This window comes from Peromyscus eremicus, chromosome 20 (assembly GCF_949786415.1).
Source record: "Peromyscus eremicus chromosome 20, PerEre_H2_v1, whole genome shotgun sequence".
Taxonomy (NCBI): Eukaryota; Metazoa; Chordata; class Mammalia; order Rodentia; family Cricetidae; genus Peromyscus; species Peromyscus eremicus.
Genome location: NC_081436.1, coordinates 14031635 through 14056213, shown reverse-complemented (window position 1 = coordinate 14056213; position 24579 = coordinate 14031635). Strand labels below are relative to the sequence as shown.

The following is a 24579-nucleotide window of genomic DNA, read 5'->3' as shown; positions in this document are numbered from 1 at the left end:
TGAATTGAAACCAAACTCAAGAATGAGGGAGAAGTCCAGTTGGTGGTGTAGGTGTATAATCTAGCCCTTGGGAGGGGGAAGCAGGTAGATCATGACGTCCAATCCAGCCTCCTAGGCTTCACTGGGAAACCTTGTGTCAAAAAAACAAGCAAACAACAACAAAACAATAAACAGGGCACGAGGGCCTGCTGGAGAATTAGCTTAGCAGTTAAGGGCACTTACTTTTGCAGAGGACCTGTGCTGGGTTCCCAGCACCCAAAGATCTTTTAACTGTGATTCCAGGGGATCTGTCGCCCTCTTCTGGTAACCAGGAGCACCGCTTGTACGCCGTGCACAGACATACATGCAGGGAAAACACCAAAGCACATAAAATGAAACTGTCTTTTTTAAAAGAGGGGGATAAAGAAGACTCTTCCAGGAACACTCTATGCACAGAGACATAGCCCTAGCTCTCCCTTGCCACTGCCAAGTGATATGGGCTGTGACATCTTCCTTTCTGCTTAACATGTGTCTGAACTTGCTCGAGTTGGCTTCTGTCAATCACTAAAACTCCTCTCTACACCATTAAGTGAAGAAATGGTGACTGGCAAGTTTGACTTGGTGCTTGAACTCTGGGCTGGCTCTCTTAGAAACTATTAGGGCCCTGTACCCCATGGCTCCCATAACCACCAGGCCCTGTTTCCTTACCTAAAAGAACCCAGATCCTGGCAAAGGTCATTTCCAATCTATCCTCAGTCTCTTGCCACTAAGCTGAGTGCCTGACCATCACATTTCCCAGGTCACCTGCTGTTGGCCTCTCCTCAAGGGCCTGAAGTCTCCTCAGATCCTCCCTTCTTCAACCAGTCAGACCTCCTCCAAGAAGACACTCTCTTTATCCCGTAGGCTCCTTGGCTCCCTCCATCTGTTCTTTTACCCAACCACTACACTTATGCATGCCTCCAAATGCTTGTCATCTTGCAAACTGCTGCCTTCGTTTTTCACTGTTCATGTCTAACCCAGCCATGTACCATCTTAACCATCTATATCCTGCAGACAGACCTAAGAGAGCAGAGGGAACCCACGATGACACAACTATCTCAACTTGAGATGGATGGATGCCCCTATAGAGTAGACTGACCTACAGTGACACAGTGGTCCTAGCCCATGATGGATGGGCACTCCCCAAACATACTCCCCTGGCCTGCTGACATGTACAGTTGTCTTTTGGTCTTTCTCTTCTGATTCTACTTCCTCTGTCTCAGATATGGTCAGCTGCTTGAGTTGACTTTTCCTAGAAAAAAAAAAAAGCATACCCATAATATGATAGACCCTAAACCTGCCCATCTATCCCCACCCTCCTTCCAGAGACACCTGCCCCTCCCACCTACCTATCCACTTCCCACTGTTCCCTATCAGTTCCCCTGCCACACTCAGTCTTTTCCTGTCTTCAAAACCCTTGCCATCAGGATCAAACCTCAAATTTACACCTTAAAAAATATCTCTTGATGAAGTTGCTACCCTTTTTACCCTAAGAAGATTTCTCTAAAGCAGCAGTCCTCAACCTGTGGGTCGAAAAACAAAACAAACAAACAAACAAAAAACATGATAAAGGGCTTGTGAGCTGGTTCAGTAGGTAAAAATGCTTGCCAACAAGCCTTATAAGCTGAGTTTGATCCCCAGGACCTACATGATAGAAGTAGAGAGCTGAGCTGATTCCTGCCAGTTGTCCTCTGACCTCTCCATGTGCACTGTGGCTCACTACACACACACACACACACACACACACACACACACACACACACACATACGTGTTATAAAAAACTTTAAATATTACACACACACAACCCTGACAAGACAGGCTGGGCACGATGGTACACTCTTTTACTCAAGCTTATGGGAGTCAGAGGCAGGTGGATCTCTATGAGTTTGAGGACATCTTTATCTACATCAGAAATTCCAGGCTACCCAGGACTACATAGTGAGATTCCCTCTCAAAACAATAACAACAAAAGCCAACAAAAACAACAAAAAAACACATTGATAAGAACAGAGAATTTAAATGCTGGTTTTTTTTTTTCTTTTTTAAATGTACTAGTTAATGCATTAAGGAAGGAAAACACAGACTTCCTCTTGGATTAGTTTGACCAAGAGTAAACTCAAGTTTGAATTCTCTACTTCTCTTCCTGTGTCTTCCATCTGTCCCTAAAAAAAGGGCTTTGCTCTGTATTTATTGAAGAACACAGAAAGTGTCAATCACATGGGGAAGGAATGAGGTGCTCTTTACTAAAATTGTAAAGAGTTTTTACAAGGAAGAAACATTACTATTCCCAACTAGCCAGAATAGTAAACAAAAACTACAAACAAATGCTGTCAACCTATATCCACACAATATTTACATTTATATTAGATATTTATAGTATAAGGTTGCTTTGAACTGTTGACTGTTTTCAGCAAATGTTTACAACACGCCAGGCAGTGGTGGCGCATGCCTTTAATCCCAGCACTCGGGAGGCAGAGCCAGGCGGATCTCTGTGAGTTCGAGGCCAGCCTGGGCTACCAAGTGAGTCCCAGGAAAGGCGCAAAGCTACACAGAGAAACCCTGTCTCGAAAAACCAAAAAAAAAAAAAAAAAAAAAAAATGTTTACAACACATACATTACTCTGGGTCAGAGGCATGGAATTAAAGGCATGTGCCACCACTGCCTGGCCAAAGGCAGGTTATATATTAACAGGGCTTTTAATCCTAGCATTTAGGAGACAGAGGCAGGCAGATCTCTGTGAGCTCCAGGTCAGACAGGGTTACATAGTGAGACCCTGTCTCAAAACAAAAAAAGTAAGGAGTTCTCAGTAGGATAGCAGGTTAAGTCTCAAGTGCTCTTAGGTACATGCCTTTAATCCCAGAACTCAGGCGGCAGATCCAGGCGAGTCTGGTCTGCAGGTGAGTTTCAGGAGAGCCAGAGACACACAGAGAAACCCTGTCTTGAAGAAAACAAAAACAAACTAACAGACAAAAAACCTCAACACCAACAAAACAAAAAGGGGGCTGGGGGCTGGAGAGATGGCTCAGTGGTTAAGAGCACTGGCTGCTCTTCCAGAGGACCCAGGTTCAGTTCTCAGCACCCACATGGCAGCACATAACTGTCTGAAACTCTAGTTCCAGGGGATCAGATAACCTTCAAACATACCCACAGGCAAAACACCAATATGCATTAAATAAAAATAAATCATTTAAAAAAAAAACAAAAAAAAAAAAGCCTTAAGTGATCTCAAGGCATATTATTAACTTTACTTTAAGGTCCAACAAAAGTTCAGCCTCTTTGAATACAAGAGATATTTTCCAAAAATTGTATTACTACAAAGTTTTTTATTTGTGCCATGGCATGTGTGTAGAGGTCAGAGGAGAGCAGTCAGTGCTCCCACTGTGTGGGTTCTGGGGATCAAACTCAAGTTATTAGGCTTGGTGGCAAGTGCCTTTATCCACTAAGCCATCTTGCCAGCTCACGGAATGTATTTTGTACTTACTGGTGGGTGAATAACATGATGGCATTTGTAGCTTGAAAGGCAATGCCAGCAGCAGCGTGGAGACACACTGAAGGTGGAGCCGGGCTGGAGAGGGAGACACAGCTGAAGAGCCGAGTCTGTCTCAGCAGCCTCCTCTTGCCTCTGCCCTGCTGTCCCTTGAGAGCTGGCACACTGATTCCGTACTCAGTCACACCGTCGTCTCTTCATTCCCTTGGATGACGCTTACAATAGTTCTCAGAGCCTAACCATCCCTGAAGACCCAAGACTGTTCCAGCCTGCCGCCCTCCAGCTTAGGTCCACCAGACTGGAGGCCTCCTGGACAGACACCTCTAGCCACAGGCGGCTTAGCCTGGGCATGTCCACACTGTAGCCTCTTTTACAGTCTCTTCCACAGCTTCCTGCACCACCGAACAGAAGGGCTGTGTACAGACCTTCAACCTCCCGTTCCTTCACTCCCCTGTCTACTTTCTCTCTGCTCTGACCTGCCTGTTCTGTGACCCCAGCGTCCCTTCCTTCTAGACTCCCTAGCACCTACCTCACCCCATGTTTATTTGTGGTAGAGTCACCTTTTTATTTTTGAAGGGGTTGTAAAGGAACTCCAGGGCCTTGCACACATAAAAAAGGACTCTACCACAAAGGTCCATTCCCAGGCTTTGGTTTGTTTCTTTTTTTGGTGGGGGCAGGGTCTTACTATGTAGCCCAGGCTAGTCCTACCTCCGTTCCCTGAGCGCTGGGTTCACAGACTGGGACCACCACCATGCTCAGCACTGTTCTTTTCTAACATAAACGAAACCACTCTTCCCACAACTGATGGAAATAAGCAAATAGGTGATTATCTGCTAAAATTTCCCTCAGGAGGTAAAGCCAGATCTTCAGCATGGCCTACATTCAACACTCTTTGATGGATTCATCTGGCAAATGTTTACTGAGCATCCATGTGTGTTCAGCAGGAGGGAGAGAGTGACCAAGTCCCCGGGGAAGCCCCACAGAGGGACAGGGTGAGATAGAAGAGGAGACACAGATGGACACAGAAATGTTCGTTCAGGAAGAGAAATGCTTATGGTAGTGTTAGAGGTATTTTTTTTAAAAGTCCATCAGGCTGACAAAGATGCTGAGAACCACTGGCACAGAATCCATTATGGGTAGATGGTTGTCATAATGAAATCCATGATTTTGTACACTGAAGTTTAATAAAAACAAGTAAAAAGAAGGAGGAGGAGGAGGAAGAGGAGGAGGAGGAGGAGGAGGAGGAGGAGGACTGCTTGCTAGGCTCAGGGTGCAGACTTGCAATCCCAGCTGTTCAAGAAGCAGAGACAGGAAGACTCTGAGTTGAAGCCCTCCCTAGGCTACAGAGGGTCCCGAGCAGCTTAGGGAGACCCAACCTACACACAAAGGCAAATAAGGTCATTGTGGTAGGTGCTTGCCTGGCTCACACTCCAGTACCAACCACAATAGGAAAAAAGGCTGATTGAAAAAAAGCAACTCATGCCAGGTGGTGGCTCATCATGCATGCCCAACCATAAGAAAGAGTGCCTTTATGCTTACACATACTTACACATATTACTCGTTTGTGCATGTGTGTGTAACACATACAGAGAATATTGTGCGCAGATTAGAGGTACGAGTCTCTCACCCAGAATACTGCTGTGGTGGGGGGCTCACTTTGTACTTATATTACAGTATTTGATAATGAGAAGACACCTGTCTTGGGAAACAAGTTGGCAGTCATCAGGAATCTGCCATTATCTCCTGGGGATGGATGTTGGGTAACCAAGTCATGCTCCTGCCTTTCCTGAAGAGGTGACAGGTCGATGTCCTTGGGGTCAGAACACACCTCTACTTCACCACTCACCTTTCAGCCTGGCGGGTCATTGGGCCCCACGCATCTCTGAGACTTCCTCGCACACTGAAGTTAGGAGTTAAGTAACAGGAGTCAGGATAGGAGGTCCTCGACAGCTCTTGAGCATTTCCCAGCAGGGGTGGACCCCTCGAAGTGACCTCCCCCCTGTGGCTCTACTGGTTCCTGCTGGGCAGGAGTAGCTGCCAGGAGAGCTGGGCTAGTGCAGCCCACCCCGTGGAGAACGCCCCGCCCCATCAGCGGCGGGCCCCGCCTTCAGCTTCAAAGCCTACTTAGCGCTGGAAGTGCCTCCCAAACTGGTCTTCCGCTGGACCCCAGAAGGCGCACTAGCCCAGGAGACCACGACCTGACCTGAGTTCCACTGAGTGCTCCCGGATCTCCCAACAGACCCCAGCCCCGCCTGCTGTCTCTAAAATCCGAGACCTGTGCCACAACAGACTCAGGTACCAATCTTCCCACGCCCCGAGCCCCCCGGGCTGAGAACTCCCCAACTGGTGGGTGAAGAGGGTTGGCTCCAGGCTGAAGTTGCCCTCCTCCACCCCATTTGCCGGCTTCACCGCATTCTTCCTCCACAGCCCAGCCCGCCATGGCCCAGTTCCTGATGGTCACGGTAACCTTCGGTTGCATCAGCCTCCTCTACCTGCTCCCGGGCACGCAGTCTGGCGGCCTGAGCAGGGGACTGAAGCTTTCCAGACCCAGGTGAGTGAGTACCAGGTGTGGACCAGCCTCCTCGTGGGGACATAAGTTTTCTAGAGCTCGTCTCCCAGATCAAGGGCCACCTTCCCACCTTCCCAGCTTCAGTGGTGCCTGAGAAAGGCAAGAAAGGGGACTTTTTCTTCCTTTGCTTCTTTCTACTTGGAGTAGTTAGTCCCACCCTACACACACACACACACACACACACACACACACACGTGTGTGTGTGTGTGTGTGTGTGTGTGTGTGTGTGAGAGAGAGAGAGAGAGAGAGAGAGAGAGAGAGAGGGAGGTGGGGGTGGGGGTGGGGGTGGGATACCCTCTTAGACTAAAGGTCTGCTGGAGTAAGGGAGACCAGAGGCATTCTCGGGGAAGAACCCAGGGAGGTCTTTCTGAAGTCTAAGAGCAGTGGCCCTCAGAGCCTACTGCTTTGGAGACCTTTGCCCCGAGCGGTGCTGCTAATGGTACATGTGACTTGGGCTATGGAGATGGCCAAGCTGCCAGTAAGCTCAGAAGGGTAATGGGCTTCCTCTCCTGGTCTTCAGGTCGGAGACAGGGGGTCAGGCTTCGGGCTTCCCCTGGTCCTAGGCCAGGCTTTTAGGGAAGCTGTGGGCTTCCCCTGCCAGGGCCTTCAGACTGTGTAGAGAAGTAGGTGGGATTAGGGGCCTTTGGGAGGCTATGCCTGGCCATTGAGCTTACAGCTTCCTCCCCCTTCCACAGAGAATCCACAGCAAAGATTCCTGCCAGTGGCCTGCAGCCTGGACACTCTTCACTACGACCTGTAGTTTGGAAGCCTCATCATGCCCCCCAGCCACAGGGAAGGGGCAACCCGACCCTTGCTATGGTTCATCTGCTTCAGGGTGCGGGCTCACGACACCCAGGTCCCCAGCGACACTTGGAACCTCGAAGACCTCATGCCCAGCTTCTGCGGGTGGGCTGTGTCCTGGGCACATGCCAAGTGCAGAATCTCAGTCACCGCTTGTGGCAGCTGGTCCGGCCAAGTGGCCGGCGAGACTCAGCTCCTGTGGATCCCAGCAGCCCCCACAGTTATGGCTGAGGTGGGTCCTGAATGGTCCACCTGGAGTGCTGTACTCTAATCCCAGAGCTGCAGCCTGGTCCAGGTCTCTGGAGCTCCTGCTGGCAGCGATTCCTCATGGCTTTGGATACTGTAAACCTAAACATATGAGGATATGTGGATCTAGACGCTGCACCCTCAGGGGCCTGTGCCTCCCAGAACTGTGCACACTCGGGGAACAGGTGCTTGGCCGGAGTGGTGACAGTATCTCAAGCCACAGAGAACTTGAAAGGAGGAGTGTGTCTAAAGAAATAGAGCAAAAGCTAGAGTCTTAACATAGCCCCTCCCACAACCAAGCAGGAGAAAGGCTAGTGTGGCCCCTGTGACCCCCCCCCCCCTTGGGAATTAAAGCCTAGCTGTGAGCTAAAGCTGTGGTCACTCTCTTGTACCGTTTGCTCTTCTGTGACTGACCTGGAATGGTGACTTTTCCTTGTTCATATCCTGAGGCAAGAGGGGCAGAAGGAAAAGCTATAGGCTGTGGTCCCTAGGATCAGAGTCAGGAAAGCAGAGACCTTCCCAGGGGCTGTTGCCAACCTGGAGCCCAGGCCATGGTGGTGATGGAGACTCCTAGGACATTCTGGGATAAAGTACAACAGAGACAACCCTTCTTATCCTCAGGCCAGGGCAGAGGGATAAGACAAAAGTGTCCCATCTCAAAAAGGCTTGGTATGATCTACCCCTGAGCAAGAGGTGGTGGCACACACCTGCAGTCTCAGCACTAAGAAGACTGAGGCAGGAGGATGACAAGTTCATGACCCACTTAGGCTATATAGCAAGCCCCTGTTTCAAAAACCCAATCATCAACAACAACAAAACTACCCCAAATTAGAAAAACAAAACAAAAAAGACCCAAACCTATCTCAGGAAAGCTGGAGGCATTTAAACAAAGTTCTCTCCACATCCTACCCACCCCTGGTCCCGTGGGGACGCCCAGCAGGATCAGGAGTAGGGACAGTGGAGTCTGACAGGCTTATTCCTTTGTTCCCAGCCAAGAGTCCAAGAAGGGGAGATGGACCGCAAATGGCAATCAAGAGGAGAACCAAACCGACCCAGAATCACAAGTTCAAGACCAGCCTTGGCTACAAAGACTCTGTTAAAAAAAAAAAAAAAAAGTGGGGGCGGGTGGGCATCAATCACAACCTGGAAATAGGTACTTGGTACAGGGTTTTTGTTCACGTTATTTCACCCAAACCTTGCAATTGTCCGGTCAGAACACAGGGTTCCAAAAGAGTTGTTCCTTGGCAACTACTCACAGCACTTGCGTGTGCTTCCCAGCACCCCCCTCGATGCCTCCCTGGTAGGAGCACTTCATGACTCCAGAACTATAGGTAGCCACGCAGAGCTCAGCAACATGCTCCAGTGACTATAGTATTCGTACTCAGAGTCAGGCCTACCTTTCAAGTGACCAGAGATGATCCCCAGTTAGGAGCATCCTAAAAATACCCCTCTGGATCCCCCCAATCCCTGTCCTTACTGAGGGTTTGTGTAATTCAGGTAACTCGTCTTCCTTCCAAGATAAGCCCTGTGGGCACAGTTTAGCTCCGTCCCTGCTCTGCTAGAATAGAGACCTTCATGCATAGAGAGAGGCCAAAATAGGGACTGTAATAGGAGGTGGTGTGCTGAGGAGCCTCACAAGACAGCAAAGGCAGGCTGCCTGGAAGAAACCAGCAAAGTCCAGGATAGGTCTGGGTACCGCAAGGGCTTGCCGGAGCCAGGATTTAGAAGCGTCGTTGAGTCTCTGTGCTCACAGAAGGTATGGGCTGCGGGGGGTTAGCCAACAGCAGCAGGCAGGCATGTGAATGGGGACTAGAGAGGCCTCTGATGCAAACCCCTGTGGCCACTGAAAGGTAATGGTAAAGGTAGGTGGGCAGTGAAGACAAACCATGGGGTCTGGAGTAAAGGTGAGGAGTCAAAACAAGCTGAGAGCAGACAGAAGCTGGGTCTTCTAGACCCAAATTTGCCAAGACCCTCCTCAATACCCTGGATCCTGGGCAAAGTTTAACCTTGAACTTCTCCTGAGCCTGCGTGGTCTGTTCTTCAGCACAAGATGCCTCCTCTTCCGGGATCACCTCCCGTCGCCCCCATACCTCTCTTCACTGGTACTTTGCATCTTTCCGGCATGGACGCCCAGACCTCTTGCAGGTTGACCTCTAGAATCCCAGGAGTGGCCAAGGCTCCTGAGCCTCAGAACTTTGCCGTGAAGAGGGAGGAACACTGGCCTCTTGTGCAGTGTCAGGAGATTGCCAGTTATGACCCTTGTATCTGGTGTGGTGCCAACCTCACACTGCGCTTGGCTACACTTGATTACCTCCTGATGCCCCCATGCAGAGGTTCAGTGGCAGTACAGCCCTCCCCCAACGCACCCCCACAGCCACTTTCTGGCTGTTTTCACACTTAAAAGTCTTACCCTCCTCAAGAACCTATCCAGGCACCGGGGCCTGCCCTTGATCGCTTTGAAGGTCACGGCTCTAGCTTTCTCCAAGGAACCCTTGCCTGGCCAATGCTCACTGAGCATGGAGCACACAGAACACACCGGAGAGTTCAGCCTCCTAGGGCCGACTTTCACTGGGATGAGAGAGAGAAACACACCAAAAAGGCAGTTAAGAAAAGGTTCCTTGGGGGCTGGAGAGATGGCTCAGAGGTTAAGAGCACTGCTTGCTCTTCCAAAGGTCCTGAGTTCAATTCCCAGCAACCACATGGTGGCTCACAACCATCTGTAATGAGATCTGGTGCCCTCTTCTGGCCTGCAGGGATACATGCAGACAGAACACTGTACACATAATAAATAAATAAATAAATCTTAAAAAAAAGAAAAGAAAGAAAAGAAAAGGTTCCTTGCAGTTTACTTTGTAAGTGGTGCCGGGGTTGCTGGTGGCCCAGCACAGCTGCATAGGGCACCCATTGAATGTACAATCAACTTAATTGGCTCCTAACCTAGGACTCTCACCCTCACAGCACCTAGGTGTCAGCTGCCCTGTTCCCTGCTCCAGGCTTGTCATGGCCCAGGCAAATTGTTTTTGTCTGCTGGATCCTCTTCATAAGAGTATCCATGACTGGTGGTGGCACATGCCTTTGATCCCAGCACTCGGGAGGCAGAGGCAGGTGGATCTCTGTGAGTTCGAGACCAGCCTGGTCTACAAAGCAAGTTCCAGGACAGACTCCAAAGCTACACAGAGAAACCTTGTCTTGAAAAAAACAAAAACAAACAAACAAAAAGTATCCACCCTTCTTTGCTAGACCTCAGACAGATTGTCCTGAGGTAACAGTAGAACATTTGCTCTTGGTTTACTACCCACCACTGCGAAACAAAATGCCCAAATCAGGCCGTGGAGAGGCCTCTCTTCCACCCTGATAGCTGGCCACCTACCTGCCTCCAGCAAGAATCCAGTGACGCGGTCTCCGTAAGAGCCCTCCTATGCCTGATGTCTCAGCGACTTCCGACTTGGACCACTGCAACCCTTAGCGGTAAATTTCCACTTGTCTCCATTGCATTTGATCTCACTCCCCTTTTGTGGCAGCCTTAAATAAAGCCTTATCATTTTAACAAGTCTGACCTCTCCTTCCCTTGCCTCCCATTTTTTGCAGTAGTGGGGTTGAACCTTGGTTCTAGGCCTTGATACATGCTCAGCAAGCACCTAATCACTTAGCAGCCTCCCCAGCCTACACTGATTTCTTCTGCTCACCTACAATTCATAGATGCTCTTCAACGGGTTTTTTTTTTCCTGGGAGAAGATAAGGGGAATCGCTGGGCAGTGGTGGTGCACGCCTTTGATCCCAGCACTCGAGAGGCAGAGGCAGGCGGATCTCTGTGAGTTTGAGGCCAGCCTGGTCTACAGAGTGAGTTCCAGGACAGGCTCCAAAGTTACACAGACAAACCCTGTCTTGAAAAACAAAAGAAAAAGAAAAAAGAAAAGATGTGGGGAATCACATGCTTTTGAGTAAGACTCAGAACTGCAGGCCTTATCAGGAGCCGCCTGCAGGCATGGAGGTGTTTAAAGCTGGGTTGGTGGTGGTGAGGGGGGACCCTGCAGGTGTCAATGCAGGCAGTGGTCTGCCAAGAGACAAGAATGACAATATAGTTCAGATTGACTTTGTCAACCTGGATCAGACTTCGGGGAGTCTAATGCCAGGCAGTTCACTGTCAGCAGATTTAAAACACAGGACAACTTGGGAAAAGGCTTTCAGGCAACAATCAGTCCAATTCCAGGTGCACAATAAAGCTTAAGGTGTGACTACATAGAAAGTCTTTTTACAAAGTACATGTGACCATGAGGGTGGGCTCTATGGCTAAAAGACCTAGAATCTAGTGTAGTTTCTGACCCATAGCATAGAGGTCAGCGGGATATAAAGTACATGTGACATCTCCCTAAGGATGGGTAATGGTCTAGGGAGGGAAGAGTCTGGAATAACCATCCTGGGAAATTAGGGTGAGGTGTTCTGCCACAGATAACAAAAAGGTCACCAGGTCATTAACAAAATCCACTCTCAGCTTTCTGGATGGAACGAAGGTATTTAATTTTTTTTATCTCCTCCATTGAGATAAATGATTAACATTCCTGGTTCTCTAAGTGCTTCTCTGTGAGTACAAGGACCACTGTGCGCCCAACATCTGCTCCCTTCTAATTTGTTTTTTAAAGAAAAAAAAATAGTGGCTGTAAAAGAGGACAAGGTTGAATACATTGCCTCTACAGCTACCCTAATTAATACAGGTAAGCATAAGAGAATTATAAGAATAGCTAACAGTGGATGAGGAAAGATGAAAGCCATCCTCAATTCAACCATCTCTTGATTAGTTTCTGCTACTATTTTTGCTGTGAGCAAAATGGGTGTAATATGGCCTACTCCACACAAAGTTTGTTTTTTGTTTTTTTTTGTTTTTTTTTTTTTTTTTTTCCCCGAGACAGGGTTTCTTTGTATAGCTTTGCGTCTTTCCTGGTACTCACTTTGTAGACCAGGCTGGCCTCGAACTCACAGAGATCTGCCTGCCTCTGCCTCCCGAGTGCTAGGATTAAAGGCGTGCACCGCCGCTGCCCAGCTCACATAAAGTTTTATAAACAGTCCTTGGCATGGCAAAACAATGTCAGATTGTCTCTTAGCGCAGGTATGTCTTTCATCCGCCTTGACAAACAACATTTGGATTCTGCATTGACAAGAATTAACATGTAATACAGTCATGAAACTTAAGTATCTTTTTTTGGTTAGTCCTTGTTGTTTCCCCCAGGTCTCAGCTTGAGGGGTTAAAGTCTTGGTGTCTCCTTGAGTCACAGCTTCCTCTCCCTCTTTGGGACATCTCCTTTCGATGGATCTGTCCTCTGTCTTTGGCTGCATCATTTCTCCGGTGGCCTCGGGATGTCCTGGTCGGATGCATCAGGTCAGGAGCCATCTGGGACTTCGTTCATGTTCTGAAAAGACTCAAGCATAACCTCACCTTGACGTTAGAACATCGGGCTCTCTCTTTTTATTTAACATCTACTTTAAGCTGTGTCTCCTTTAGGGCAAATACTTTTAGGCAGCAGAAAATGTGTTATCCTTTAGAATGAATTTGAGGGGAGAAGCATTGAGACAGGGTTTCTCTGTAACAGCCCTGGCTCTCCTGGAACTCAAGACCAGGCTGGTTTTGAACTGAGAGATCTGCCTGCCTCTGCCTCCTGAATGCTGGAATTAAAGGCAGGCGTGTGCAACTACCACCACCTGGTGAACTTTTTTTAATTTAAAGTTAACATAGCTAAATAGTATGTGAAGATTAAGTATCCCTTATTTAATTCATTTATTTATTTAATTTGCCAGTTAAGTATCTGATGGTGTCATTCCACAATAGCTTGACCCTGTGGATAGTTAAGAGATTTTAGTAACATGATTAATATTAAAATTTCTCAAGTCATTTGCTAGCATAAGCAGGACCATCATTACTATTTAACTGTAATGAGAGTCCTAGCAAGGAGATGGATAAAGAGCTAGTGGACAAAGCTAAGTTTCAGAGATGATACAATGGCATTTCACTGGAGTTTCCAGGGCCCCAGCCATGTCTGGGGTTATGCTCTGTAGCTGAGTAGACAGGGAGAGGCATTTTGTAAGCCTGTAGTGCACTTTAAGCACAGATCTTTATATACTTGACATCAGAGAATGCCCAAGACACAGACAGATATATTTTCAGATGTCAAGCTGATGTCCATTCATTACTAATTATGCACTAGAAGTTTGAAATACTGAGTGGCCGCCGCCGCACACCTTTGATACCAGGCAGAGATAGGTGATCTTTGAGTTTGAGGCCAGCCTGGGCTACAGAGTGAGTTCCAAGACAGCCAGGGCTACACAGACCAAACCTGTCTTATGAAACAGAAAACAAAATCGAAATGCTGTATAAAATCTGTCTCTAATAGAGGATAGGCTCTCAGGAGCCTCCTATAACTTCCTCCCTTGCCAGAGTTTGATCATTAAATCAGACCAACAGCAAGCACAAAACCAAAGATACAAACAAAATCTATTTAATTAACAGTGCTCATTAACTTTTAAAGAGTTAAACTTAAGGCTTTTAATTTAAGATTTAGTATCTATAAAATTCAGGACAATCTTAATTATGAGTTTAAGGAGACCTTCCTACTAGGTAACAGGATATTCAGAAGTATCCAAGACATAAGCAGAAAATCCTGAAGGAGAAAACAATTGGGTTTTCCCATGTAAGCATGAAAGTGCCCATTCAGCTGATACTGTAAATGGAACAGAGTTGTGAGCAATTTCAAAGCATAACAGTTTCATGGAGGGAAAACTTGCTCAAAGGCTTTAAGTTTTTACTACATTCTGAAGATAGTTTGAAGTAACGGATTCTCAGGCTGTACCAAAAATAATTTTAGGTGAAAACTTCAAAATAATCTAATTTTTATTCACTCATCTTTGGCCTCCAAGGAGATTTAAGAAATATACAATTGTAGTGGGTAGCCATTCCAGCTTTGATCTGGAAGTTCCAACCCCCACTGAGGCCTCAGTAACTGTCACGCCTACAAGGTGGGGCCAAGAGAGGGCCCTGAAGACCCGAGATCCGGATTCCCCGCCCTCTGTTGTTTCCTGGACCCTGGATGCTGGAGGTTGACCGAGCAGAGTTCTTTCCCAGACCCTGTTACTTATCCCTTCATTTGTAAGTTATGCCACTAAATAAATCTCCTTTTTAGCTACATGGAGTGGCCTTAATAATTTCACCAATATACAATTATGTTTGCTTTGTTGTTTGTTTTGTTTTGTTGTTTTTCAAGACAGGGTTTCTCTGTGTAGCCCAGACTATCCTGCAACTAGCTCTGTAGATCAGGCTGGCCTCAACTCAGAAATCTGCCTCCCAAATGCTGGGATTAAGGGCATGTACCACCATACCTGGCAATGTTTGCATTTTTTTTGCCACCATATTATCCAGAAAAAATATTCTAAAAAAAAAACTTTGATTCTAATTTACTCTTATTTTCCTTTTTAAATCCACCCCGAGCTTGTTTAAGTCATTATATTTAATTTTTTTGTCATGCTATACAAAAATATAAATTTAAAAATGAAGTTTTAGCAATAAAAAACAAGATAAATTTTCTTATTTTGTAGACAGGCAGTGGTGGAGCATGCCTTTGATCCTAGCACTTGGGAGGCAGAGGCAGGTAGATCTGAGTTGAAGGCCAGCCTGGTCTAGAAAGTGAGTTCCAAGTCAGCCAAAGCTGTTACACAGAGAAAAACCAAACCTGTCTCAAAAAACCAAAAAAAGATTTTGATCGTTTATAAGGTGATTGACCATTAGCTTGCATGTCTTAATTATCTTTTAACAGTTTATAAAAAGTTAGTAGCATACATACATACATACATACATATATATACATACACACACACACACTATATATAAACAGAAAAATAAACAGAAGGCTCAATAGGACTAAGAAATTTTTTTTTTTTAAAGATTTATTTATTATGTATACAGTATTCTGCCTGTGTACCAGAAGAGGGCACCAGATCTCACTACAGATGGCTGTGAGCCACCACGTGGTTGCTGGGAATTGAACTCAGGACCCCTGGAAGAGCAACCAGTGCTCTTAACCTCTGAGCCATCTCTCCAGCCCAGGACTAAGAAATTTTATAGGTTGCTGCCTTTTGCTAATAACAGATCAGCTGTCCCTGGCTTTCTTTCCTCCTAGGCAGATTTTTTCCTGCTAGTGTTTTGTAGAGATGGAGGTACCAGCAGCTGAGTATTACTGTCATGTTTCAATAAGCCTGGATTCATTTATTTATTTATTTATTTATTTGTTTGTTTGTTTGTTTGTCTGTCTGTCTGTCTATCTATCTATCTATCTATCTATCTATCTATTTATTTATTTACTTATTTATTTATTTATTTTTTGAGACAAGGCTTCTCTGTGTAGTTTTGGTGCCTGCCCTGGATTTTGCTCTGTAGACCAGGCTGGCTCCGAACTTGGAGATTGGCCTGACTCTGCCTCCCAAGTGCTAGGATTAAAGGCATGTGCCACTGCTACCTGGCTCATTTGGCTCCTTGATTTTTTTAAGCAAGGAAACTGAGCTGAAGAAATACACTAAGCCTTTTCTCCCACTTTTGTGTCTATCTCCATTTCCATCTCTGTCTCCAAACCTCACATGTCCCTTCCATTCCAACTGTCTGTTAACTAGACTCCATTCTCAAGGACCTCACTCCAAATGTTTCCTTCCACTATATCCTTTCCACGATCACAATCCTTTTGCAGTGTTTCTTTTTCCTCTCATTAGGTTCCTTTCCGTTCTCACGGCATCTCAATCCTTCATGTGCTAATTTTTATATGAGGCCAGTTAATGTTGAGCCTTAATCCTTAATTCCTTAGGGATGCTCATTTTGGGTAAAGAAGTACAAACGGGAGTTCCGAAGCTACCCATCATGACTAGAAGACTCTGATGCTTCCTTAAGTCTACCCAATAAACTGTCATTCAAATTTAAATAAATAGCAGCGTCAGTTAAAACAGTCAATGGCTGAGAAGCATCTAATAAAAGCTGATTGATTATGGCAAGTTTAGAGGGTTGAGCTGTATAACCCAGAGTGAATACAATCTTGTGTGTGTGTGTGTGTGTGTGTGTGTGTGTGTGTGTGTAGCATGTGAATATTTTATATAAAACATAAGCTCCTTGACCTTTTGAAGAGCCATTAAAAGCAATCTCTATAGGGTTTTTAGATGTAATTTTAGGCAATAATCAGGGAGTATCTTCAAAAATTCTTTGTTTTAAGATTTATTCATTTTCTTTATATACATTGGGTTTTACCTGCTATGTGAGGAACCCAGATCCTCTGGAACTGGAGTTACAGACAGTTGTGAACAGCCATGTGGGGTGCTGGGAATTGAACCTGGATCCTTTGAAAGAGCAGCCAGTGAGTGCTCTTAACCACTGAACCATCCAGCCCAGCTGCTTAAAATTCTTAAAAAGGGAATATTTCAGATAATTATCTATAGATCTCAAGTAATATGTTAATTTGAACTGCCAACTATTAACAGTATGGAACAAATAGTTTACCAGAAAAATAATTATTATAGCCTCTTTATCAGTAAGAGATTATTTCTATGAGCTGCTGGTTTAGCAACCACATTATTTAATAAGCTAATAACCTGCTCTGTTTCAGATATTACATTTTTATAGAATATAATGGCGAGTTTCCAGACAGCAACTTAAAGAGCAGAGCCAGATCCTCAGCAGTGAGAGACAGATAAGAGGATACCCAATGATATAGTTCAAAATTATGAATTTTGCTCTCTCAGTTTATTTACTATGGAAATTAAGCATTAATTAATTGACAATATAATGAATGACTAATACCTCTGGAAATTTAAGCAGCATTGGCTTAGTGCTTTATGTCCTAATTGTGGTTGGTTTTGTACTAGAAGTTAGGCTTGTTTTGATTTTTTTTTCTCCCATGAAGTGGCCATTGATACTGAGTTATTCCTGCTATTAGAGAAAAATTAAAAAAAAATTTTTTTTCCATGAAGGGACCTTTAATTTGAGTTATCCCACTATGAGGGAAAACAAAAAAAAAAATCAAACAGCTCTCTCTTTTTAAAATAATTCACAGAGACTTTGTTATCCTCCTTTACACAGGCTGTCTTTACTTTAGTTCCTATGCTATAAAGTTGCAGAGCTGTAGCTCTGAATGTTTGGTTTCTTTGAACCTTTTTTTTTTTTTTTGAGACAGGGTTTCTCTGTGTAACTTTGGAGCCTGTCCTGGAACTCACTCTGTAGCCCAGGCTGGCCTCAAACTCAGAGATCTGCCTGCCTCTGCCTCCCGAGTGCTGGGATTAAAGGCGTGCACCACCACTGCCTGGCAACAAATATTTTAATAATCATAAAAAAACGCTTTGTCTCTGAAGACTGAGAAGAGCCCTTGTTTAGTGAGAGGACCGCACTTCCCTAACCCTCAATTTCTACAGAAAGAAAAGTTTTCTTACCTTCTCCAATGTTTTTGGTGCCAGTTGAGGGGGACCCTGCAGGTGTCAATGCAGGCAGTGATTGGAGAGGAGATAGGAATGAAAACCAGGTTCGGATTGACTTGGTCAGGAGGGTCACTGGTCACTGTTAGCATTTTTTTTTTTTTTTCGAGACAGTGTCTTTCTGTGTAGCTTTGCACCTTTCCTGGAACTCACTTGGTAGCCCAGGCTGGCCTCGAACTCAGAGATCCGCCTGGCTCTGCCTCCCGAGTGCTGGGATTAAAGGCGTGCACCACCAGTCAGCATATTTAAAATACAGAACAATTTGGGGAAAGGTTTCCAGGCAACAATAATCCAATCAGTCCAATTCTAGGTACACAATAAAGCTGAAGGTGTGACTATGTAGAAAGTCTTTTTACAAAGTACATGTGACCACGAGGGTGAGCTCTATGGCTAAAAGACCTAGAATCTAGTGTAGTTTCCGACCCATAGCATAGAGGTCAGCGGGATATAAAGTACATGTGACATCTCCCCTAAGGATGGGTAACGGTCTAGGATAATCATTCTGGAATTTGGGTGAGGTCTGCCTCTATAGCAAAAGGTGGGTGAGGTGTGTCTCCACAGATAACAAAAGGGTTATCAGGTCATTAAACAAAATCCACTCTCAGCTTTCGGATGGAACACAGGTATTTGATTTTTATCTCCATTGAGGAGACACCCCTGCGTGAATAACATTCCTGGTTCTCTTAGTACAAGGACCTCTGTGCCCACAACAAGGGGGATTCAGAGTTCTGTCTACAGAGTCTATCTGAGGAATTAGTCACTCTAGGACAGAGGAGGCGGGAACGAAGGTAAAGGGGCTGGACTAGGGGGGTTCTGTTTCTGTGCTGATATATTAACTTGCTGAGGCCAGAGGGAGGGTAGATGGTCACTCATTACCAAATGTCAAGTCCAAGGAGATAGGTATTATCCGGTCAGTTACATAACCTGTGAGCGTATAAAAAAGGCACCTTGGCCTCGGACCTCACCTACCTGCGAGCTTTGCCATCTGATCGCTGCTCCCTCTCAGGATGAAGGTGGATGTGGTAAGTACCTTATGATCGTACAGGAGCGGCTTCACCAAGCCCTCAGTGGAAGAGGCAGCTGCACGGTCTTCTGCAGTTGGTTCATGCAGGCCCTGCTTGTCAAGGTCACAGAGCTAACTTCTTCCTCTTATATCCAGCTGGGGTAGGGGTGAGAAGCCCCCACCTCCAGCCTCCCCATGGAGTCAGGTCTCCTACAATTACCTTCTGTCTGCAAGGGTATCAAGCAGGTGGGGGCTGCTGGCTCTTAATTAGTATCTTCTCACACTGGAAGTAGGTAGGCTTCCGCTGACATTGGCCGGCTGGTGCCGGGCTGCCATGCACATGGGATGAGGTGTTTAAGTGCCTAGCCCCTTGGGGATGTAATGTCCTTCTTTATGAGCCCGGCTGGTGGTGAGATGGGTCAAACTCCTATCCAACCAGGGCCCAGACCCTTCCCTGGTCTATCGACCTGATGTGGACCCAGAGTTGGCCCAAAGCAAGGACAGCTTCCGAAACTACACCGTGAGTGAACCCACGTTAACACCCCTTCCCTTTCTCTGCCCGGGTCTCTGGTCCAGCCCTGTGGGGAGCAGCGCTTCCTCTTCTCACAGCTCTAAGGGGGCTTTTGGGGAAGCTCCATTCCGCTTTATACCTGTGGGGCCTCTCCTGCGAGAGGGGAAGCCACGGCTCCCAGTGGGCTGGGCCGATTTGGCACATAGCCTGCGCTGGTTGTCCGGCTTGCAGGCTGGCCCGTTGCTGGATCGCGTCTTCACCACCTACAAGCTCATGCACACACACCAGACGGTGGACTTCGTCAGCAGAAAGGTAAAGGTTCCCTGCTCCTAGCGCAGACTCTGAGGGTGGGAGCCTCCTTGCCTGGGGCCCAATGTACCCACAGAGTGACCCTGCTCTGTTAGCCCCCTCTTGGAACATGGCGAATTTCTCCCTTCTCACCAGCATATCCAGTTTGGAGGCTTCTCGTACAAGAAAATGACCGTCATGGAGGCTGTGAACATGCTAGATGATCTGGTGGATGAATCGGACCCGGATGTAGATTTCCCCAACTCCTTTCATGCATTCCAGACAGCGGAGGGCATCCGGAAAGCCCACCCAGACAAAGGTGCGCCCCACAGCTGTGGTGGGGGAGGGGCCATCATTGCCCTAGCAGGAGACCGGACCTGAGAGGCTTGGTCCTCTCCCACAGGCTCCACCTTAAGGGAAACAGACCCCCAGGCTCCTTGCTTTCAGCCCAAAGTCTGCTCTGCCTACCTTTATCCCTGCATTTATTTGTCCCCTTTCCACAGACTGGTTCCACTTGGTCGGACTTCTGCACGATCTGGGGAAGATCCTGGCTCTGTGGGGGGAACCTCAGGTAGGTGACGGCCAGGTGTGGGGGTGTGGGGCAGCTTCATTCAGCACTGGGCTTGGGGCACTACGAGAGGGAGCAGACCGGCTGACCCCTCACCCACCCACGGCTGCCTGTCCTCTCCTAGTGGGCCGTTGTTGGAGACACTTTTCCCGTGGGCTGCCGGCCCCAGGCCTCTGTGGTATTCTGTGACTCTACTTTCCAGGACAATCCTGACCTTCAGGACCCTCGATACAGGTAGTTCGAAATAGCACCCCACCTTACCTCAATAGACGACCACAGGTGGTCCTTCCCCTGTACCCGCTCAGTCCTGCTCATACTCATCTCTTGGTCACCGCAGCACAGAACTTGGCATGTACCAGCCCCACTGTGGACTTGAGAATGTCCTTATGTCCTGGGGCCATGACGGTGAGCACAGCTAGAGAGACGGGCAGGGAGACAGTGTGGGGATGGTGGTGAGGGCAGCCCCTCTGGGCACCTGGCTGTAAACGCCCCCCTCTCCTGCAGAGTACCTTTACCAGATGATGAAGTTCAACAAGTTCTCCCTACCCTCCGAGGTAGGTGTGGGGAGGGCCCGATCAGGAGCCTAGCCCCGGTCGGGCCAGTCTGGCAGATCTGAGCGTGCTGGGTGTGGCGTCCACAGGCCTTCTACATGATCCGATTCCACTCCTTCTATCCGTGGCACACGGGTGGTGACTACCGACAGCTGTGCAGCCAGCAGGACCTGGATATGCTGCCCTGGGTGAAAGAGTTCAAGTACATAGCTCCTCTAGGGGTGTGGGCAGCGAAGGGGGCTTGGGGCTCAAGAAGGATCTTTCCTGGTGCTCATTATTCCTCCCCACGTTGTCGGCAGCAAATTTGACCTCTACACCAAGAGCCCCGAGCTACCAGACGTGGACAGCCTGCGGCCCTACTATCAAGGGCTGATTGACAAGTACTGCCCCGGCATCCTGAGCTGGTGAATGGTTCCCAATGCCTTCCCACCGCTGAAACAGCACCTAGGCTGGACACCACCAGGCACCGTAACAGCCCGCTCCAGCCTTGCTCAGGGCCCCGTCCAGCTGTCTACAGTCCCTACCCATTGTGGTTGAGGTCACTTGTGCCAGGTATCAATAAAGATTGAAAGAGTTTACAAAGCTGATTTATCACTGGGTATTACTCAGGTAGGGGTAGCAGGAGCAGGCCTACCCAGCACAGGAATACCACTTACTATGAACATGCTGCTTAGCCTCTTGGCTCCAGGTCAGTCATCCAACTTACCCCCCATTCTAGAAATAATTACAAAGTCTTCTAGACTCAGCTTCCTTCAACAGAGAAGTGGGAGGGGAAACCTGGGCAGTGGTGGTGGTGGTGGTGCACGCCTTTAATCCCAGAACTCAGAGGCAAAGGCAGGTGGATGTCTGTGAGTTCGAGGCCAGCCTGGTCTACAGAGCGAGTTCCAGGATAGAAAGGGCAACAGAGAGACCCTGTCTTGAAACAAAACAAAATAAACAAAAAAAATAAATGAAAGAAAAGCATCTAAATAAAACAACATAAATTGATAGGTTGATTGCCCATGCTACACCTATAGATGGCCAGACAGGACTCCCCAGTGCCTTTGGTGTGCCTAAGATGCAGCTCCATCTGGGCTTGCCAGCGACCATCATAGCTTTTCTCGGTCATAGATTCATCCCTCACTGTGACATACAACCAGAAGATATCTCTTTCAGTTCAAAGGCTTCCCTTATTCCCCTAGAATAAGGAGAAAATAAGTCTTTGGACTTAGGGAACTCCCTTCTGCAAGGCTTTTTCTGGTTGGCTTCCCCAATGTAGCTAACATTTCCCTGCATTTCTTGTTAACTGGTGAGTGAATCTAGGGGATTAATCAGATTCATGGGGATCAGATTATTCTCAGGAGTCCAGAACTGAAGAACAGGAGGACCATAGCACTCACCTCTGATGGTGGAAACCTTCCTTATTTATCTGTTGGAACACTTCAGCATAGAAACTCCCTCCCAGGTGTCCTGGTAGAGCTGTGTGCATAGGAAGGACAGTAAACACTTTCCTTTAATTAATATGCCAGTGAGTTGGTTCCTCAGTATCCTCCCAAGATGGACTATTTGTGTTTAAGAGTATACAATCACCCGCGGTGGTGTCGGTGTGTGCCTTTAATCCCAGGACTCGGGAAGCAGAGGCAGGCGGATCTCTGAGTTTGAGGCCAGCCTGGTCTACAGAGCGAGTCCCAGGACAGTCAGGACTACACAGAGAAACCCTGTCTTGAAAAAAAGATCAATATAAGCTTTCAGTATTTTGGGTGTGCTTCAGCTCCTTGATGGTCCTATCTTCGGAGGCAGAGAGAAGCTTCCAGGATGGCTCCTGGTTCCTTTATAGGTCAGGAGTCTCTGGCAAATATGTTGCTATTTAGTGTGACAAGACACCCAAGCTGGGCCTAGTGGCACAAGATTATAATTCCAACACTCAAGAAGCTGAGAAGGAAGGAACATGAGTTCCAGGTTGGCCTGAGCTATAAAGCTAGACTTTCTTTTTTTTTTTTTGGTTTTTCGAGACAGGGTTTCTCTGTGTAGCTTTGCGCCTTTCCTGGAACTCACTTGGTAGTCCAGGCTGGCCTCGAACTCACAGAGATCCGAGCTAGACTTTCTTAAACAAACAAAAATCAATCGGAGTGCAAAATCAGTGGTGGTCAGGGAATGCAGCACAGTGGGAAAATGCCCGTCTCCTACGCATGAGGTCCTGGGTTCGGTTCCCAACACCAAGAGAGAAACCAGTGGCCAGCTGGACAGCCTTCCTTCCTTCCTTCCTTCCTTCCTTCCTTCCTTCCTTCCTTCCTTCCTTCCTTCCTTCTTCCCTCCTTCCCTCCCTCCCTTTCCTTCCTTCTTTTTTCTTATATTGCTGGGAACTGAACCCAGAGCCTCAGTGACTCTACCACAGAGCTATGCATGCCCGTAATCTCAGCACTCAGGAAACTGGCAAGATATCTACTCCACCTCTCCGCCCCGCCCCAGACAGGGTTTCTCTGTGTAACATTCCTGGATGTACTGGAATCTGCTTTGTAGACCAGGCTAGCCTTGAACTCACAGAGATCTGCCTGCCTCTGCCACCCTAGTGCTGGGATCAAAGGTGTGCACCACTACCGCCCAGCCAGAGGCAAGAATTTGAGGCCAACCTGAGCTACAATGTGAGGCTCTGTCTCAAAACAAACAAAAACCAAGCACACAACAGAAAAAAAAATTCCACTTTCAATAGCCACAAAAATAGTGAAGAATAAATTTAACCAAGGAGATAAGGGTTTTTAGACTGAAAAATATAAAACAATAATGAAATGAACTTCAGAATGCACAAACAAATGCAAAGATGTCCCATGTTTACAGATGAAATAATTAATATTGTTAAAATACCCAAAGTAAACCAGACACAGCCTATCTGTAATCCCAGCATTTGGGAGGTGTATACAGGAGGATCAGAAGTTAACAATCTTAGCAGGTCATGGTAGCACACATCTTTAATTCCAGCACTCGGGAGGCAAAGGCAGACATATCTCTGTGAGTTCAAGGCCAGCCTGGTCTACAGAGTGAGTTCCAGGACAGCCAAGGCTACACAGAGAAACCCTGTCTTGAAAAACCAAACAAACAAAAACCAAGCACACTCAGGAAAAGTTACATATCCAATTTGAGAGCAGCTTGGGTTACTTGACATCCTGTCTCAAAAAACAAACCCAAAGGTGCATGTGCACACTTGTGTGTGTGTGTGTGTGTGTGTGTGTTTTGAGATGGCTCAGTGGATAAGGTGCTTGCTGCCAAGCCTGACATCCTGAATTTGAGCCCTAGAACCACATGGTAGAAGCAGAAAACCAACTCCCAGGAATTGTCCTCTGACAGCCTCATGCATGTTACGGCATACACATGTTTCACTCTCCTGGGCACGTGTGCAAGCACTCACACTCATATTAGAATATATATTAAAATATATGTAAATGCGATTACAACAGACTAAGGTCTTCTCACACAAAGGAAACAATCAAATCAACTTAGGGAAGACATAACCTACAGAACGGGAGAAAAACACATTCCTGAAAAGGATTAACATCCAAAACCTATAAAGAACTTACTAAATAGTAGGACAATAAATAACCCAATAAAACATAGGCAAAGATAGGCCTGGAGAGGTAGCTCAGTGGTTGAGAGCATTTGCTCTTACAGAGGACCTGAATTTAGTTTCTAGAATCCACATGTCAGCTCATAACCACCTGTAACTCCAGTTCTAGGGGATCTGATGCCCTCTTCTGACTTCTGGAGGCTCCTGCAGGCTTGTGGTACACATAAAAAAAATCGTTTTTTATTCTTCTCTCCTACATATATTCCAACCGCAGTTCCCCCCCCCCCATTCCTCCCAGTGCCCCCCTCCCTTCCCCTCCCCCTCGCCCAGATCCACTCCTCCTCCATTTCCCTGTAGAAAAGAGCAGGCCTTCCAGGAATATTAACTGAACACAGCATAGCAAGTTAAAGTAAGACCAGGCACGGACCCTCATATCAAGGGACGAGGCAACCCAACCCACTCTGAGGAAAAGGGTTCCAAGAACAGGCAAAAGATCCAGAAACACCCCAG

At 47.0% G+C, this 24579-nt stretch overlaps 2 protein-coding genes across 2 annotated transcripts; both read left to right on the top strand.

The window, feature by feature from the left end:
- The first annotated feature begins 5944 nt into the window (after nt 1-5944).
- On the top strand, nt 5945-7246 carry Adm2 (adrenomedullin 2). Its single transcript, XM_059246850.1, has 2 exons — nt 5945-6057; nt 6771-7246. Exons 1-2 carry the CDS (start codon nt 5945-5947, stop codon nt 7105-7107), a joined length of 450 nt encoding a protein of 149 aa, XP_059102833.1. The 3' UTR covers nt 7108-7246.
- An 11335-nt stretch (nt 7247-18581) lies between these two features.
- On the top strand, nt 18582-21099 carry Miox (myo-inositol oxygenase). Its single transcript, XM_059247667.1, has 10 exons — nt 18582-18632; nt 19053-19133; nt 19356-19436; nt 19569-19731; nt 19916-19983; nt 20105-20214; nt 20318-20385; nt 20485-20534; nt 20621-20733; nt 20831-21099. The coding sequence occupies exons 1-10, from the start codon at nt 18618-18620 to the stop codon at nt 20937-20939; spliced, it is 858 nt and encodes a 285-aa protein (XP_059103650.1). The 5' UTR covers nt 18582-18617; the 3' UTR covers nt 20940-21099.
- Nucleotides 21100-24579: the final 3480 nt, after the last annotated feature.

Bases quoted from the DNA above. Each gene is read 5' to 3' on its own strand.
- Miox (XM_059247667.1), top strand. The intron at 20,215-20,317 runs GTAGTTCGAAAT...TGGTCACCGCAG, and splicing joins CTTCAGGACCCTCGATACAG to CACAGAACTTGGCATGTACC. The intron at 20,386-20,484 runs GTGAGCACAGCT...CCTCTCCTGCAG, and splicing joins TATGTCCTGGGGCCATGACG to AGTACCTTTACCAGATGATG.
- Adm2 (XM_059246850.1), top strand. From the start codon at position 5,945: ATGGCCCAGTTCCTGATGGTCACGGTAACCTTCGGTTGCATCAGCCTC. The intron at 6,058-6,770 runs GTGAGTGAGTAC...CCCCTTCCACAG, and splicing joins CTGAAGCTTTCCAGACCCAG to AGAATCCACAGCAAAGATTC.